At 44.2% G+C, this 17,624-nt stretch overlaps 1 protein-coding gene across 1 annotated transcript in view; it reads left to right on the top strand.

Moving 5' to 3' along the window:
* Sh3tc2 (SH3 domain and tetratricopeptide repeats 2) overlaps positions 1–17,624 on the top strand; it is a 58,067-nt gene that overhangs the window by 16,757 nt on the left and 23,686 nt on the right. The window contains exons 5-9 of the mRNA XM_041641423.1: positions 193–336; positions 1,372–1,570; positions 2,492–2,565; positions 4,314–4,509; positions 16,388–16,521. Coding sequence (XP_041497357.1) covers positions 193–336; positions 1,372–1,570; positions 2,492–2,565; positions 4,314–4,509; positions 16,388–16,521 — 747 coding nt within the window. The remainder of the gene's footprint in view (positions 1–192; positions 337–1,371; positions 1,571–2,491; positions 2,566–4,313; positions 4,510–16,387; positions 16,522–17,624) is intronic.

The following is a 17,624-nucleotide window of genomic DNA, read 5'->3' as shown; positions in this document are numbered from 1 at the left end:
ACGACTTAAACTCAACTTATATTTCCTAGCAGATGTTGAGAAGAATCAGTTCATTCTAGAAAGGTGTCTGTTTAGCACTCTGCTCCTCTTAAATGATGGGTCTGGGTCTGAGGCAGGATGGAACCTGCTTTGTCTTTGGCGGTCGCTCAGGGAAGAACTCCTCTTGTTCAGCTGTGTGGGTTTGACCTCTAGGCTACGTGTCCACATGTCTGGAACAGCTCTTCTTTGACCACAAGTACTGGCTCAACTGCAGGCTGGTGGATGACACAGAGATCCAAGTGTCTGTAGATGACAGTCACTTGGAGAACATATACCTGGGCCTCTTGCTGCAGGAAGGTGAGTCTGGCATAGGATTTGGGCTGGGAGCCTCATTGAGATGTTTGTTATTGGAGTCCCTCAGATAATTAAGATACCAAAAGAGGTAAAAAAAATCTTTGAAAGATAAAAACATATATTAGCCAACCTATCTGTTGTAACAAAACTTCAAACATCCTTCTCAGCCTGGTCCCGGCGTCACAAAACAGTTGTGTTAGTTGGTCTCACTGATTCATATTCAGGCTGATTGGAGGTTTGGAGAGTGAGCTGCCAGGCTCTACCCAAGCTGGTAGAGTTCTTGGAGGTGGGGACCCTGGCATTGATTGGCATCTTAAAAATAAAGTTTCCCATGTAATTCTAATGATCTCCAGAATTGAGAGACGGTTCTATAAACACATGATGTAATTTGATTGTAAAGTCAATTTATAAATCTTGGAAATCCCAAACTATTTCATGAAATTCAATAGCAGAATGCTGAGAAGCCAGCTGAGGCACCCTATCTGACCTTTTCACAAGGGCAGACGCTGTCAGACTGGCAGTTGGTCAAGTCTGATCCCTTATTACATATCGAAAGCCAGATTGGTTCATGATAGTTTTACAAAAGCGATTCTCTTTCCAATCCCATTGCAAACCCCTTTGATGGAATCTGTGTTGTACCAATGCAAAGTTCATGCAGCTGTCACATCCATCTAAACTGATCTCCTTCCTCTTACTGTCTCTGAACAAAGCACAGGGTTGCAAAGACAGTCAGAGTTTAGTAAATGCACACATATTTCCAGGATGGGGGGTTTATTTCATCTCTCTTTTTTGAGGTAAAGCCCAAGTAAGCCGTATTCTCCCACATTGCTCAGATCTGTTAGTATCGATTTTAAGGGAACTTCCTGTCAGGGGTGTTTTTACTCCTCGGGATCACAGCTCAAGACCCTGTGCCTCCTCCTGGACAGTGGACTTTACTCAGGGGAAGAAAGTTGTCTGGGCTCTGCTTCTAAGTGGCACCTTATAGGAGGTTCCCCCATTTCCAGCTACTCCTTGGAAGGTTTTTCTCATTCTCTGCAGGCCACTTCTTCTGCAGAGCCACCTGCTCCGTGGCTCAGCCAGATGAGAAGGAAGGGGAATATTTGACGTTGTGCAAGAATGAGCTAATCTCCGTGCTCCCTGAAGGCGAATCTGAGTGGGAAAGCGTGTCTTTAGTGACGGGTCAGAGGGGCCTGGTGCCTGTGTCAGCCCTGGAGCCCCTGTCTGTCCCTTTCCATCAGTGAGTAGCTGCCCACTCCCTGGGGGAGGGTCCTGGAGCAGACCAAAGCTTGAGCAGAATAGAATAGATATCCTTTTAGCTACAGTATTCCTGGTGCCTGGAAGAGGACACAATTGGGGTGACTTTTTAATATCCTGTTTTTTTTTAATTGTATTATTTGATGCAAGTGGAAAAAACTCTAAGTTTTAGATGAACATAGTATATAGGATGAAATGTATGACCTCCATTGAAATGCTTTTCTGTTTTTAAATTTATTTTTATTTTATGTGCATTGGTGTCTTGCCTGCGGGCATGTCTGAGATGGTTCCAGATACCCGGAAATTGAAGCTACATACAATTGTGAGCTGCCATGTGGGTGCTGGGAATTGAACCCAGGTCCTCTAGAAGAGCAGTGCGTGCTCTTAGCCACCGAGCCATCTCTCCAGCCTCTTGAAGTGCTTTTCAATGCACAGACTAAGGCACTTAAATCAGTGTCAGCTGAGGGTGTTATTATGAATTCTGCTCCCTAACCCTCCTCTGATTCTCTTGGTGTTGGCCCAGAAACTTCCATTTTAGATTATCTCCTCAGGTATGTTCTTCCCACTGGAGGATACGGTAAACTTGAGATTATAGAGCTATACCATTTTTTCGTATCTTACACATTCTACTTGATCCTGGCAGAACTGGCAGTGAGGATACTAAAGGTTGTGTGTAAGTCATTTAACTGACAGGAGAACTGCAGAGCTAGGAAACACCCCAAACTTTCATTTTTCACAGCGTAACATACGTTCTATTAAAATAAGATTAATATTAATATTAAAATAAATAAGTTTGCTGCCATTAAAATAAGATTAAATAACAATAACACCACCATCATTTTTTTCTACGGGACTATTCTGTTCATTGTTATAACATCTTAAAACTCCGTGTTTCCACTGGCAGATGGTTCCTAAAGAATTACCCAGGAATCTGTGATCTTCCCAGGAAGAGAGACTGGACAGGCTCCTGTCATATTGGTATGAGATGAAAACAGCATTGTCAGGGCAATGATGTTGTCCTGCCTCCTGGTCTCACTGATGGGATGTGGGAAGCCGGTTACTGTCTGCATGCGAAGTGAAAGTTCTGGCCAGGGCTGAGGAAACAGATTCCTAACTATGTGAACAAGCAGAACACACATATGTGGAGAGGGCCGGGGGAGAGATGTTAGGGAATGGAGTGGGTGAGAGAGCTTTAAAGATAAATCGGTAGAAAAAAAGGCTTGCATAGGCCAAATGAAACAATTTTGAGTCAAATGTGACCTGCAGGCCACCAGTTTCCAACTCTTTACCCAAACATTTTCTGATTTTCCATAGCATAGTGTGATTTAGGGGGACTCTGAGTGCCCAGGAAACACTGGATAAATAGATAATGAACTATGCACACACCTACCTGTACACACACACACCACAGGTTAGCTAATCTCTGTCTACACACACATGCTGCTGTTTATGTGCTAACTAGATAACAAAATGTCTAAAATACACCGCTGAAAAACTGTATCCTTGAAACTCCCTGTATTCTAGTACATTTCCTATTACGCATCTCTAGTTTTAAAAAATAGTTTTACAAGTTCCAAACCCTTATGACACTTAAAACAACTAGGAGGAATCACAGAATCAAAATATTAGAACTGTGCGTAATTGGCCATAAACAAGGGTATTAGCATTTGAAGAAACATAACCTGTGTACAGTCAGAACTGTGGGGCTTTGGAATCTGTTGGGGTTTATACAACCTCACGCCGGCAATCCCTGCCTTCACTGGGCTTCTACCTTCTCAATAAAGAAGTGGTGTAATCAAGCCACCAAATGCTGTCCCAAGAACTAAGCAGATATGCAGGAGAGGTGGCAGTAGCCAGGAAGCCTGACTGCAGGTTAGCCCCTTAGACCCATCACTCAATGCTGCTTCTGGCTTTCTCATTTGTGAAGAGGGAATTCTGCTGGGTATTCTGCCTGGCATTCAGCCCCCAGGAAAACCTGAGAATAGAAATGTGCTTTGTAAACTGGACAGTTCCATACTCACAGAAACACTGTTATTGGATCCTAGGTGAGCCATTCATCAAACTTGGTAATCACTACAGCTTTAAGGATAGTCCCAGATCCCTCTGGCTTCCCTGCAGCACTCTGCGCTGCCAACGACTGTGCAGTAGCATCTTTGGAGAGTCCAATAGGTACCAGGCATGGTGCACTTTGCGTTTGACTCTAGTATTGAGAAGCATCAGGTGTCACAGTGGCTGAAGCAGCTGGAAGGAGATGTAGGCATCTTCTGCTGTAAAGCTTTTAAAGCACTGCTCTGGGGTCTTGTGCCAAGCATGGTGATGATATGTACAATGGTGGCAGAATCCGTTGAGGGTAATATAAGAAACATTCCAGTTTCCTATAAGCTTATCTAGTTTAAAGGCATGCATATTCTGTATTCTGAGAATGCCTTTCTTATACTTGTGCCTTTTCTTTTTAAAAAATTATAGTGAAAAGCATTTGGATTGTAGTTTCTTTTTGTATTGTTCTAGTTTGGCAAAATGCAAAACCTACTAACCCTGGCCATTCCTACCAGTTTGATTTTGGGGTGTGTGTGTGTGTGTGTGTGTGTGTGTGTGTGTGTGTGTGATCTGACTAAATTACTAAAATTCCCTAAGGCTGGGATACTCTAGCCTGTATCACACTGATAGACAGGGGAGGGTTCACTCCTATATATCTTTCTAGTTGACCTGTATGTTGTTTTCTACAGGAAGAGGACGGTGCAAGGCCCTGATGGATTACAAACAAGAGGAAAAGGATGAACTGAGCTTCCTCCAGGGAGAAAGCATTGAGATCCTTGGCTTTGTTATCCCCGGGCTGCAGTGGTTCATTGGGAAGTCAGTGACCTCAGGAGAAGTGGGCTTTGTCCCCACCAGGAGCATAGATCCAGATTCCTGCTCCCCAGTGTGAGTATGTTTGATGCCCCAGATGCCTTCCCCAGTGCTCCCTTCTCCTCTAAGCAGCTTTGCAGAGGGTGGAGGGGGTACCCTGGATGTGGAACCAGAGGGTCTCCTTCTGACATCCAAGGTGGACACAGGAAGTTCTAGGAAGGAGGCACAATCAGAAAAAGAATCATCTCAGTTCATTTCAATAGATGTTCTTTAAGGCCTCGCTGTGTTCAAATGGAGAAGCAGAGCCTCAAGACCAAAGGCTCTGCACCAAGGGTGCAGTACAAGGTTCTGGATCCCATCACTTACCATGTCCAGTCGAAGGATGAACCTAAACAGAGAGCAGAAGATTACTGGCTTGGTCAATGACATTCTTTGTAGGTCAGGGAGGCAGGTTCTTTGGAGATGTTCATACACCTGGTGTTCAGCTAAAATTTGAACTAGTGAAGTCAGTCCTGGCAAGGAGAACCCAGAGGTACCTTCTCCTCCTCTCTGTCTTGATTCTGGAAGGGCTGGTTCTGAGGAGCAGACCTATGCTTCTGGTCAATTAGCAGCAGGTGGTCAGTCAATCCAACCCACCTCCTCTTGGGAAAGGCAGAGGCGGGCAGTACCGCCTGGTCTGTTTGGGTGGGCTTCCCAAGGTAATTGGAAAGCAGAAAGTCAGGCTCAGGCAAGCACACAGGGAAAGGTAAAGCTACCTCCACACACCAAGTCGCTGTGGCCACAGTTGTCCACAGTGGGGGAATATCTAAAGCTACACAGAGATTATCTAAGGCTATCAAAGGAAAAACCAAGGCTACATAAGGAATATTTAAGGTTATCTGAGGAGTCTCTAAGGTTACATGAAGAATATTTTTTTTAATATTTTTTTCTTTTTATTTATTTATTTTTTTAAATTTATTTATTTATTAAGGATTTCTGCCTCCTCCCTGCCACCGCCTCCCATTTCCCTCCCCCTCCCCCGATCAAATCCACCTCCCTCATCAGCTCGAAGAGCAATCAGGGTTCCCTGACCTGTGGGAAGTCCAAGGACCACCCACCTCCATCCAGATCTAGTAAGGTGAGCATCCAAACTGCCTAGGCTCCCCCAAAGCCAGTACGTGCAGTAGGATCAAAAACCCATTGCCATTGTTCTTGAGTTCTCAGTAGGCCTCATTGTCCGCAAACCTAAGAATAATAGGAATATACATGAAAAATATTTAAGCCTATGTAAGAAGTATCTGTGAGCACATAAAGAACATTTATGGCTACATTAGAAGTATCTAAGGTTACATAAGGAGTCACTACAGCTACACGAGAAATATCTAAGGAACATCTATGGCTCTGTAAGGAATATCTAAGACTACATTAAAAACACCTATGGCTACATAAGGAATATCTTGCTGCATAAGAAATAGATAGCTACAGCTATATAAGGACTATCTAAGGCTACCCAAGGACTAGTTAATGCTTTCAGTATTTATACCAGGATTATTTCCTCTCTCATGAAAAAGAGTCAACTAAGAGAGTAGACAGAGGGCAGAAACTCCCTCTGTGATCTGCCATTTCTAGGGAGAGGAGATAGGCCATTTTTCTATGTAGAAGTGCAAAATCTGAACCCTTGGACAGGGAAGGCACTCCTTGCCATCTTGGGAGGGGTGGAGGACAGTAGGGATTTATAAAGTGGACAGGGCTGTCAACAGAACTCTCAGGAGAGGGAGTTAGGCAGAGGAAATGGGAGGGGCAGGAGACAGGGGAAACGGGAGGGGTTGGAGGGAGGAAAGGGAAGGGGGAAATGATGTTATTATATTTTAATTAAAATTAAAAAAAGAAAAATACAAAGAAGGCATAGGAGAGAGAGAGAGAGAGAGAGAGAGAGAGAGAGAGAGAGAGAGCGCTATTATGAGAAAGGCGACTTTTGAGTTAAGCTTTGCATCATGGGCAAAAGGCAAGTTATCCTCTTGGAGACAGGTTACCTGGAGAACACTGGTATAGCCAAGACCTGGCATGGCTTTCCCTGAGGCAGGAGGTGGGGAGACTGTGGAAGGTGTTCCCTGGACCTTATAGAGGATGCTGAGTGTCTGAATGTCTGCAGAGGCTGAGAGACGATGGGTCTGCCTGGATTTGGGTGAGGCATATATCAACAGGGCACTGACTAGGAGGCAGGAGTCCGGGGACACGGCTAAGGCTGGAATCCTGGAGGAGGTGTGCCGAGCGGGAGGAGACTCTGGTGCTGAGTAGCAACCACCAGGAAGTTAAAGAATCTGAGAAAGTTGGACATATCGGTATCTGTGTCTTGCCCCCAAAGACTCCATCTAAATATTCTGAGAAGGGCTTGGGCCATGATACTTATAGAAGGTGGGGCTAGCTGGCAGCCAGGTAAAAGATGCCGGTCTAAATAACCACTTTATGTTGTTGCAGGGGGAGGAGCGTGGGGACACCCCAGGAAAGGGCTTGAATCCAAAGCTCTGTACCTAGAGTCCCAGCATGAAGTGTATGAATCTTGTAACGGAGGTCCTGATGAGAGGGAGAAAGAAGGAAAAGAGCAGAGACCTAGTGAGAAAAGAACCATTTCCATAGCTAAGAAGGGAAGAAGAAAGACTGCAGAAGGGGGCCCCTGAAAAAGGAGCCGCCCAGGAGATGCTGGCATTGGTGGGTGAGGCTGACTGGCTAGGGAATGGCCTTTGTGGCTGACAACAGGAAGGATTTGGAGGTATAGTAGCTTACTGTTTTTCAGATTTGTGGGTTAGACTGGCTAAAAGATATCTGTAGCTAGTGAACCTCATGTCTCCAAGAACTAACCAGCTCCGTGACTTTGCACACAGTGAGTTATCTTTCCGGCCATCACTTTTCCTATTTGTAAAATGTGTGTGATGTTAGCTCTACCTGATAGGGTCTCCATGTGTGTGATGTTAGCTCTACCTGCTAGGGTCTCCATGAGCGGAGATTAGATCACGCACACAGAGCATGCAAACCTGGTATGGTTTGATGTCTTGGCTTTGTTATTGCTTTGCTGTCACCATTGCGCATGGTAATCTTTGAGGTTCAGTTTTAATAGGATGCTAGAGGTTGGTTTTCAGGTTTACCCATTGTATTTGGAATTCTGTGACTCAGACACTGCCCAGATGACAACTCAGCTCACTAAGTTGATTTGGTGCTTAGCTATAAGGTCACCCTCTCTCACCGAGGAACAGCATCGTCCACATCAAAGGATGTGGCAGTGCCCTGGTCATTGTGGGATCCATTGCATCAGAAACTGCAATTTGGTAGGTAGGGGATGAGACTCAGGAATCGGAGTAGTGGGAGACGTAGGGGGACCCTGCACCCTTATATCCCTAGAAGTACTGTTTGGACTGACTTCAGATGTCCCTGGACCACAGGAAGGGTGGGGCATAAGTTTAGACGTCATGATCAGAGGTATGACAGTTTAGCAATCTGGCCTCACATCAGCACACTGCTGAAGTTCCTGTGTGTTATCCCTGGGCAGTGTGCCTGTCAATGCCACAGGGTGTCGCTCTTGGACTGTGTCCGTTTATTTGTGAAGGGTTTCTGAAAAAGACGACAGTGTTTGCTTACATCACACTCTTCCTAGTGTCCCATAAATGATGGGAACATAAATGCATAGGAGTTTTATGGTGTCGGTGTGTGCATGTGTCTGCGTACATGTCTGTATGCATAGCCAGTTGTCCATGTGTTGAGAATCATGTTTCCCCAGGGTTGTTTTCCAAATTGCCTTTGGCTGGTGCTTTCACCACAGGGCCAAGGGGTGCTTGTCCAAGGAAGCAAACGGATGCAGTTTCTTTTGACAGGATTTTAATGACAGCCGCCTAGATTCACGGTAATGGCAGCTAGTAAACGAGCCTATAAAACTTGCAGCAAGCATCTATTTTATTTTATATTTATTTAAGTTCAAGAACAATCTTATTTGCATTTGAAAGAATGCAGAACCCAGGGCAGGCAAGTTATAAAGCCAGTAATAGTTCAGCCAGCATGGAAGTCAGCCACGTGGAGGAAGGGAGGGGAACTTTGGAGAAAGGGTAAGGAAACCAAAATCCTAAGGGAAAGCATACTTAGAAAAGAGACAGACAGAAGAAAAGAAGTTAAACTTTTCTGGATAAATTAAAAAAGTGGACAGACTTAAAGAAGTTGCATGGCTGAACCTGGTGTACTCCTGCATAAGGGGCAGGGATTCTGAGAAGGAAAAAGGACAGGATCTCATTAAAGGATAAATTCTTCTGCCTATCTCTTCAGCATGATGTAAATAGAACCTGCCTTCCTTGGGGTACTACTCCCATGACCAGGTGATCGACTTGGCCCAACTGGAACACTAGACCAAAGGCTGGATTCTTTTGACCAGAAGTTTATTTTTCTTTTTAATCTTTAACTTTTATAATTTTATTTTATGCGGTTGGGTGTTTTGCTTGCATGTATGTCTGTTTAACATGTCCATCCCTTGGGACTGTGGGGGTCAGAAGATGCCATTGGAGCCCCTAGAATTGGAGTTATAGATGGTTTGAGCCATGTATGGATGGTGGGAATCAAACCTGGCCACCTGGAGAAGTATTGAGTGCTCTTAAATGGCTGAGCCATCTCTGCAGCAGTACTCAGAAGTTTTTTCTTTTCTTTTTTGTTTTTTAAAAAGATCTATCTATCTATCTATCTATCTATCTATCTATCTATCTATCTAATGATATACAGTGTGCTGTCTGCATATATGCCTGCGGGGCAGAAAAGGGCATCAGATCTCATTACAGATGCTTGTAAGCCACAATGTAGTTGCTGGGAGTTGAACTCAGGACCTCTGGAAGAACAGGCAGTGCTCTTAACCACTGAACCATCTCTCCAGTTCCAGAAGTTTTCTTTTTTCTTTTTTTCTTAATGGGCCTTTATTGCTACTGTAATTCCCTACTCTGAATAAGTAACCCTAAAATCACTTAAAAACAAGATCAAGGGTCAATACCTCCAAACAATTCTGGCATCTCTGGTCTCTAGCAGGAACAATACTGCCAAGAACCCAAGGAAATTTGATTTTAGCCAGGAAAGAAACTGGCTACTTTTCTTTGAGATTTTTTTTTAACCTATTTAGGCAAATTGGCCAATTTCTAGTTCCTGTTCTTACCACTTCCCTCTGAAGAGGGAACTCCAATTACCATTATGGAATTGTGTCAATGACTGACTTGGCTTTTTCCAGCTGGATGTGGGTGTCAGGTGTAGCGTGTGGGGTACTCCATCCAGTGGGTTTATCTGAAAGATACCAAAAAATGCATCGGCTGCTTCCTTTGGATAACTGTCAGGTGTGAGGAAAGGAAGCCTTTGGTTGGTGCCGGGGAAGAGATGTGAGGGAGAAGTAAAGGAAAGAGGCATGAGCTTTACGAATCCTAGACATGGAACCAGGAGAAACCAGAGCACAGCTTACTTTATAAACTGTCCAAATCAAAGAGCATTAGAATGTCTTGAGGCTCAGAAGAGTTTCCGTCTCATCCATCTACTGAACTCCTCTTCTTCTCCCTCTTCTTTTTTTCCAAGTCTGGACTTGAGAGTGATGCAAGAACTCAGGATGATTTCAGGCACTTCGGTAGGTGCTGAAGTGGCTAGAATCACAGTGTGAGGTCCATCCCAGATGGCTGAGGATGGAGGGAGGAAGAGAAGAAATAATTTAGTCACCATAATTTGTAGGTTAAAATAATGGGCCTGGCTCATTTTGGCTAAATTGATCAAAAGTCTAAATATCTGGGTAGATTTTTTTTTTTTTTATTTTTGAGACAGGGTTTCTCTGTAGCTTTGGAGCCTATCCTGGAACTAGTTTTTTTTTTTTCAAGAAGAAAATCACTAAGTGGGGTGTGGTGGCACACACTATAACCTCAGCACTTGGGGGACAGAGGCAGAGGCACAGGTGGAGGCAGAAGCAGGGGGATCCCAGTGAGTTCTAGGTCAGCTTGGTCTACAAAGGAGGTTCCGGAACAGCCAGGGATACAGAGCAAGACCGTGTCTTTAAAAAATCATTAGTGACAAATAATTGCCTAAATGGCATCACATATGGAGCTAAGCCTAATGTCTGGTGAGTGTGGTCCCTTGGATTGTTCCTCAGGGAGGAAATCGACCAATCATTTTAATATTTGGTTGTACTTTCCTGTTGAGTGTTTAAGGTAACAGGTGGCCAAAATTAGGCACTTAACTTTTTACTGTCAAATCCAGTTGAGGATCTGCTCCTCAAGGGTCACCTGGGCTTGAACAGAGCCTCTGTCTCCTCAGCCATTTTTAAACCAGTGGATCTTCTATTCGAGGATAACTCAGTGCTGGACCATGACTTTGCTTGGATTTGGGGAGGAACATTTTCTTCCACATTGACCTTTGTCTTTGCAGACTGGACCTTAGTGAGAGTGCATTGGGAGGGGGATCTCCACAAGGGAACAGGTGCCTTACATGGCAAGCACTTTGACGACCTTCTTCTTCTTCTTCTTCTTCTTCTTCTTCTTCTTCTTCTTCTTCTTCTTCTTCTTCTTCTTCTTCTTCTTCCTCCCCTTCTCCTCCTCCTCCTCCTCCTCCTCCTCCTCCTCCTCCTCCTCCTCCTCCTTCTTTTTAGTAAATATTATGTTCCCATTGTGGTATAGTCCATTTTAACAATGTGCAAACAACAGGAAATGCACCCAAACATCTAAACTAGAAAAAGTAAGCGAGACTGATAAACCAGTTTTTCAGAACCAGCAAAAAGAGAGTAGGGGAGAACTCAGAATTTCATAGTGTTAAAAACTGCATCTTTTGTTGTGTTCTCTTTTACACTTTATAGTTTTTCTGTTTATAATTCTATTTCTCGTGACATCGACTTTTGCTGCTCAACATTATGCTGTTAGTGTCACGGCTGTTTCTTGGCAGGTAGGCAGTCTTTTTTCCTCTCAGAACTTGGCCTTTTACAGTTTTGCCAAGGTGAGAGCAGTGCCTATCAGGTGTTGATAGCAGATTAACCCCTGCTGTCTGCTCATACTCACTCTCTGGCATTTACTGGCACAATCCGATCCCACAACTTGCAAGACCGCCAGTCCTCAGCCCTTGTTTGGATTAAATACTCTTGAATGATAATTTGCCTAGGCATAGAATAGCATCTTCAAAGAATGTATGTGTGCGGAAGTATCAAGAAAAAAAATACAAGCACATCACGTTGAGGCTTTGTCTGTTTTATTAGTATTTTCAGAAAACCATGTTTTCTTTTGCTGGCTATCTTTGTTTTCTGCACTGTTGATTATAACATTTGACTTAATTATTTTCTTCTTCCTTTGGTTTATTTCATATGTGTGTGTTCTTGCCATTCATATTTTTTTCTTTTCTTTTCTTTTTTTCTTGGGGAAGGGCTTGGCTTTACTTTTTCGAGACAGAGTTTCTCCATGTAGTCCTGACTGTCCTGGAACTTACTCTGTAGACCAGGCTGGCCTTGAATTCAGAGATCCGCTGGCCTTTGTCTCTGGAGTGCTGGGATTAAAGGCGTGTACCACCATCATTTATCTTTCCTTTATGCCATTAAATTGAATACTTAAATTGTGGATAGTTGAACACATAAGTAAGAATAAACAAACAAACAAGAAGTGGATCCTTGGAAAGACGTCTAAGAAATGGAGTCCTTGTTAAAAGTGTTATTTTTATTTGTTTTGCCCAGGATTTGGTGTGCTTCTTTAGTTTGAAGACTCCTCATGTCTTTCTCCAATTCTGGGATCTTCTCTCTTTGAATATTACCCCCTCTCAATCTTTTAGCCTCTCTCCTGGAATCCCGGCTGAGGTATGTTGGACGTGTCAGTCATCAATCTTGCTGAATCAGGTTTTTTTTTTTTTTCAATCACCTTTTTGTCACTGGAGGCCACATCCTGGGGGATTCTTCAGTTTTTCTAACTTTCTCTTCTGCTACAACTGAGCTGCCATCTAACTCATCTTTGCCACCCTTAACGTGCACGTCTCTGCTTTCCATTTACCGAGTGGCTTTTGCCTCCGAGGGCTGTGGCTCCGAAAACCATCCAGCCTTCATAGACGCACCTCTTCATTTCTTGTTTCTTTGTTTTAACCAGGCTTACTGTAAATCACACTTCAAATGACTGTGGCTTCTAATTTAGCTGTATTTATTAACTTTGGGATTCTTCTGGTTTTCTTTCATAATTTACATTTCTTGGTTTGCATTTTTTGTTACGTGAAGTGTGTTCAACATTTTTTTTTTTTTGAAACATGGGCCTTGCATGAATCCGGCAGCAAAGAACACCTCCTTGCTAGGAGACGTCTCTACATTTGCTTCTCTTGAAATCTGAGCTGCTCATGGTCCAGGTCCTGTAACGTTGCAGTCTCTGCAGTGCCTGCATCACACTAATACGCTAGGATGCCACACCCTCCAATGGTGTAGGCACTGGGGCTGCAGGACTCACAGAGGTGGACGGTGTGACCAGAATGGCAGGTGTTAAGACATTTTGCAGTCCCGTGTAAGGAAACTGCTGTGTTTCTAGACTGGGCTTTAGGAAAGAACTTATGTCCAACTCCCTCATCCACAGAGTCAAGATCAAGTTTCCTGTCCCTGGCTAGTGAGGGAGGGTGATTATAACTCAGCTAAACTGCAAGAATCTCTGGGACACCTGCTATTTCCTCTCATCCTTATATCCTGCATCTCTGAGATTTCTCCTTTCTCTTTTAAACTTTAAGGGGTTGTTAAACTAGTTTTCTTTTTCATGGGTCTTCCAGGTTTTGAATGTGTGTGGGGTAGAGTAACCTAGGAACACATGCCATGCCACTGGGTGCTTTGCCATGTTCACTAGCCCCATTTCTGTGTTTAGAAATCCATAATATGTAGGCTGATCTGTCTCTTGGATTCTCTTTAAAGTCCAGGAAGTCAGGGTGCTGGCAGATCAGCTCTGAGGCAACGGACATGGATGCTGATCGACAAGACACCACTTTTAGTCTTGACTTTACCACCCTCCAACTGTACAGTTCTGAACATGTTCCTGAGTCATATTCATCAGCAAACATGGATTAAAAATAATTTACAAAGAGTTGTTATGAATATCAAATGATCAGATAAATTCAGAATATGTTGTAACATTTACAGTGTCTACAAAAACTATATATATATACACACACATACATAAACACATACAATATATAAGCACATATAATATAGACACATATATAATATATATTTTAAAATTTATTTATTTTATTTTTAATGATTTATTATTTTATGTGCACTGGTGTTTTCTCTGCATGTGGTCTGTGGGACGGTGTTGGATCCCCTAGAACTGGAGTTACAGATAGTTATGAGCTGCCATGTGGGTGCTGGGAATTGAACCTGGGTCCTCAGGAAGATGAGTCAGTGTCAGTGCTCTTAACGAGTTAGTTATCTCTCCAGCCCCGCAAACATTTTCTTTTCCTTTTTTTTTTTCTTTTTTTGTGATGGTTTCTCGAGACAGAGTTTCTCTGTGTAACAGCCTTGGCTGTCCTGGAACTCATTTTGTGGACCAAGTTAACCTTGAACTCACAAAGATCTGTCTGCCTCTATTTCCTAAATGCTGGGATTAAAGGTGTGTGCCACCATTACCAGCCTTTATTTTATTTATTTATTTATTTATTTATTTATTTATTGATTGATTTTTGAGACAGGGTTTCTCTGAAGTTTTTGGTGCCTGTCCTGGAACTAGCTCTTGTAGACCAGGCTGGCCTCGAACTCACAGAGATCAGCCTGCCTCTGCCTCTGAGTGCTGGGATTAAAGGCGTGCGCCACCACCGCCCGGCTTCCAGCCTTTATTTTTTTTTATGCATACATGTGTGAGCCTGCGTGAACATGTGTGCACCATGTGCCTGCTGGTACTCACGGAGGCTAGATGAGGGTGTTGGATCCCCTGGAACTAGAGTTATAGGTGGTTGTGAGCCACCCAAGGTGGGTGCTGGGGACTGGACTGAGATTGTATGGAGAGAGTATGCACTCTTAACCACTGAGCCATAGCTTTAGACCCCTTGGAGATATTCATATCTCAACCCAAGGTTTTAGTCGTATGCTCTTCTGAGGCTGAAAATTAAGGTTAATAAGAGGACTCTGGAGACCAGGCCATGAGTGGGGCTCACACCTGTGGAAGAAGAACTGTGAGCCAGGTGTCAGAGCAGGGCTCTAGTGCAGTCTGCCAGGGAGGAGGGAGCGACCTTGAGCTGTCCTGCAGCCGCTGGCCTGTTGTCTGCTTTCCAGCTGCTCTTGCCTGGGCTATGGGGACAGACAGCGAGGTCCTGATCAGAGCCACTCATCCCAGTCCCTCTAGATCTCTGCCCTGACTAGAGAGGCTCTTTCGCTCCTCAATCACCAATTCTAACTCTTTTTTAATCTGTAAGGTTTTTATCTGTAAGACTAGTCCCTGCCTAAAGAGCAACTGTGGAGATTAAATGACAGTGTGGTAAACATCCTTCAAACATATTAGCTGCTGTGCATTTGGGGGTTTCGAAGAATTTGGTCTTAAATTGTTTGGTTCTCTCTCTCTCTCTCTCTCTCTATATATATATATATATATATATATATGTGTGTGTGTGTGTGTGTGTGTGTATGTGTGTGTATAAATATAATAGTGTGTATATATATAATTTTTTCTGTGTTTTGTATTCTGTTTGGGCACAATGATTCTGTGACTATTAGGGTTCAGAGGCATCTGCTGGGATTTTTAGGTTTAATACAGGAAACTGAGCAGGCATGTGCAGTGGATGGTAGCAGAAGGAGAAAGATGTGCTCTCAAGGTTGGAAGACAGCCAGAGCAGCCTCTGAAAGGATGTGTGACACAAAGAATGGGGCTCTTTACACCCCAGTCATATGTATTTTGGGGAGTCATTTGGGCAGTGTCGGCTTCTTGGTGTACACTCTCTGCTAATATGAAGTTTATAATGAGCTGCGGGCTGGTCACCTTCAGACACTGTGGTGTGCCTCTGCACCTGCAACAGTGGTTCCAACCAGTTCTAGCTGGCCTTGGCTGAGGGTGTGGGGTGTGAGGAACGTGGGTGAGGGCGTCTGGCTTTCCTCATTGCCAGTTTTTTTTTTTCTTATAATAACTTTGCTGCTTTTGCCCAAGGTTTTCCTGACCTTGCTCTCTGCCATACTCTCCTCTCTCAGTCACACTCTGTAGCCCAGGCTGGCTGGTCTAGAACTCACCACGTAGTTCAGTATGACCTTGAATTCAAAGCATTCCTGTGTCTCAGGCTCCCAAGGAGTGCTGGGATTTCAGGGGTCGTGCACCAGCTTGAGAAGGATCTTGCAGCATGACTAGCTAAATACGGGACGTGCCCTGTCAGGCATTTGTAGTTTTCAAAATCACCTCTAAGAAGCAAATGAGACCTTACAGGTAGGTCACACATAGGCTGCGCTCAAAGAGATCTTCAGGATATAATTGCTTTTCCAGCCCCACTCCCTCTGTCCCCCAGTAATTCCTCTTCTCCACCCTCCCTGTCCCTTAGCAATCTCTTTCCTTTCCTAGTGGCACATAGTGCTGTTCCGTCATGGAGTCAAATCTTAACAACAGGGTAGGGGTCCTTCTGATCACAAGAGAGTTTTCTTTGCTGTTCTTCTAGATAGGTACCATTTGTGCCTGACTTCCTGGAAATAAACAGAGAAAAGAACCTTTCAGGTTTCAATTCCTGTCACTCCTATTTCAAACTGATGCCATCAGAGTTAGAGGGACAGGACTTTCTTTCTCAGGGGAGATGGAATTTTAATAGAAGGGGCATTTCAACCTCTGCTCGACCCACTTACCACCGTACAACTTCCCTTTCTTCTCCCGCAGTGAAGCACGGCTTCCACCAGTGAGGTGTTGGTGCCAACCATGGATGAGCCCGCTTCGCTAAGCTTTACTACACCCTTGTGTGGAGAGAGGGAGGTGGGAAAGCCCAGCGCTAACCTGTGTCTATTTTCTGCCTCCTCCAGGAGCAAGAACTCTGCCTTTTTCAGTGAGGAGGAAAGATGTTCTCTCTGGGCCCCGGGAAGTGACAGGAAGGCTGAGTGTTCCGGCTTCTTACGTGCGCTTGCTCACACTGACATCGCTTCTGTCTATCTGCTTAGTGAGTGTTGCTCCTCAGACCCTGAGAAGGCTCAGGCTTTCTACTTTCTAACCCTGTTTAGGAATTTGGGGCTGCAATCATTATTCATTTGGTTTGTATTTGATTAGCGGAGTTTCCCTGTGGATTTCAGAGCTTTCTGGCTATCATACATAGTGTTATCTCACAACTGTGACACACGAAACCAACTTGCCTTTACCCTGGATGGTCAGCTGTATTGACTCTTTATCCCAAGGAAAGCAAGCACTTTCCGAGTCATGGCTAAAGGTCACAGGGCTGGCTAGGTACTAATTCAGAAATCCCACAAGTAACTGGAAAGAGATCTCAGAGATGATCTTGACCCTTGTTTTACTGATTAGGAAACTGAGGCCCAAGAATATTAGTACATGATCTAGGACAACTGCTAGCCAGGGCAACCTATTTTACCACACTGCCCCAGATACAAGATGACCCTGAGTTGTTGGATGTATCAGTCTTGCCTAGCATAGTTTTTGGCAATGCTGAATGAATGAATAATGAACAAATAAACGATAACAATTTCCTTATGATGGGAAAGGCCCACTGCTTTGTGTGAAGGAGTGCAGTTACGCTCGCTGATAAGGCTGAGGAAGGGTTCTTCTTCTCCTACGTTTCAGTGGTAGTAGCATGTCTGCTTCCACTTGGCTGAATTAGACGGTTGACATTTCTTAGCACTAGCCAGAGATTCTCCACAAGGGACTCGCAGTTCAGTTCCCAGGAAGAGAGGGGTTTCGAGGCTCTCTTCATGTATAGGAGCCTTTGTGAGGAGTACACAACCCAAATATTCTCACTGTAGCAGATCTGCCGGGCTCAGCCAGGACACTGAAGTTCTGAGCACCTCCTGGTGGGGGAAGCAGAGCTCTGAACATCAAGGAGTACTTCCTCAGGGAGCAGGGAGGGCAGTAGTGGTTGGTGACAGACTTGGATCCAAGGTATCCATTTACTACTGGTCCACTGACCGGAAGATCCAAAAGCAGATCCCAGGAAGCCTGTCACTGCTTGTATAAAGACCAGGAGTCGACTTGGCTGGCTGTGGGCTATGCCTTATGCTTGTGTAGACCCCAGCTTCAAGGCAGCCAGTAGGGGCA

This window comes from Microtus oregoni, unplaced genomic scaffold (assembly GCF_018167655.1).
Source record: "Microtus oregoni isolate MIOR12 unplaced genomic scaffold, Mior012 000069F_ref0000032, whole genome shotgun sequence".
In the NCBI taxonomy this organism is placed as follows: Eukaryota; Metazoa; Chordata; class Mammalia; order Rodentia; family Cricetidae; genus Microtus; species Microtus oregoni.
Note: the sequence above shows the minus strand (reverse complement) of the source record. Positions and strands in the feature narration are given on the sequence as shown.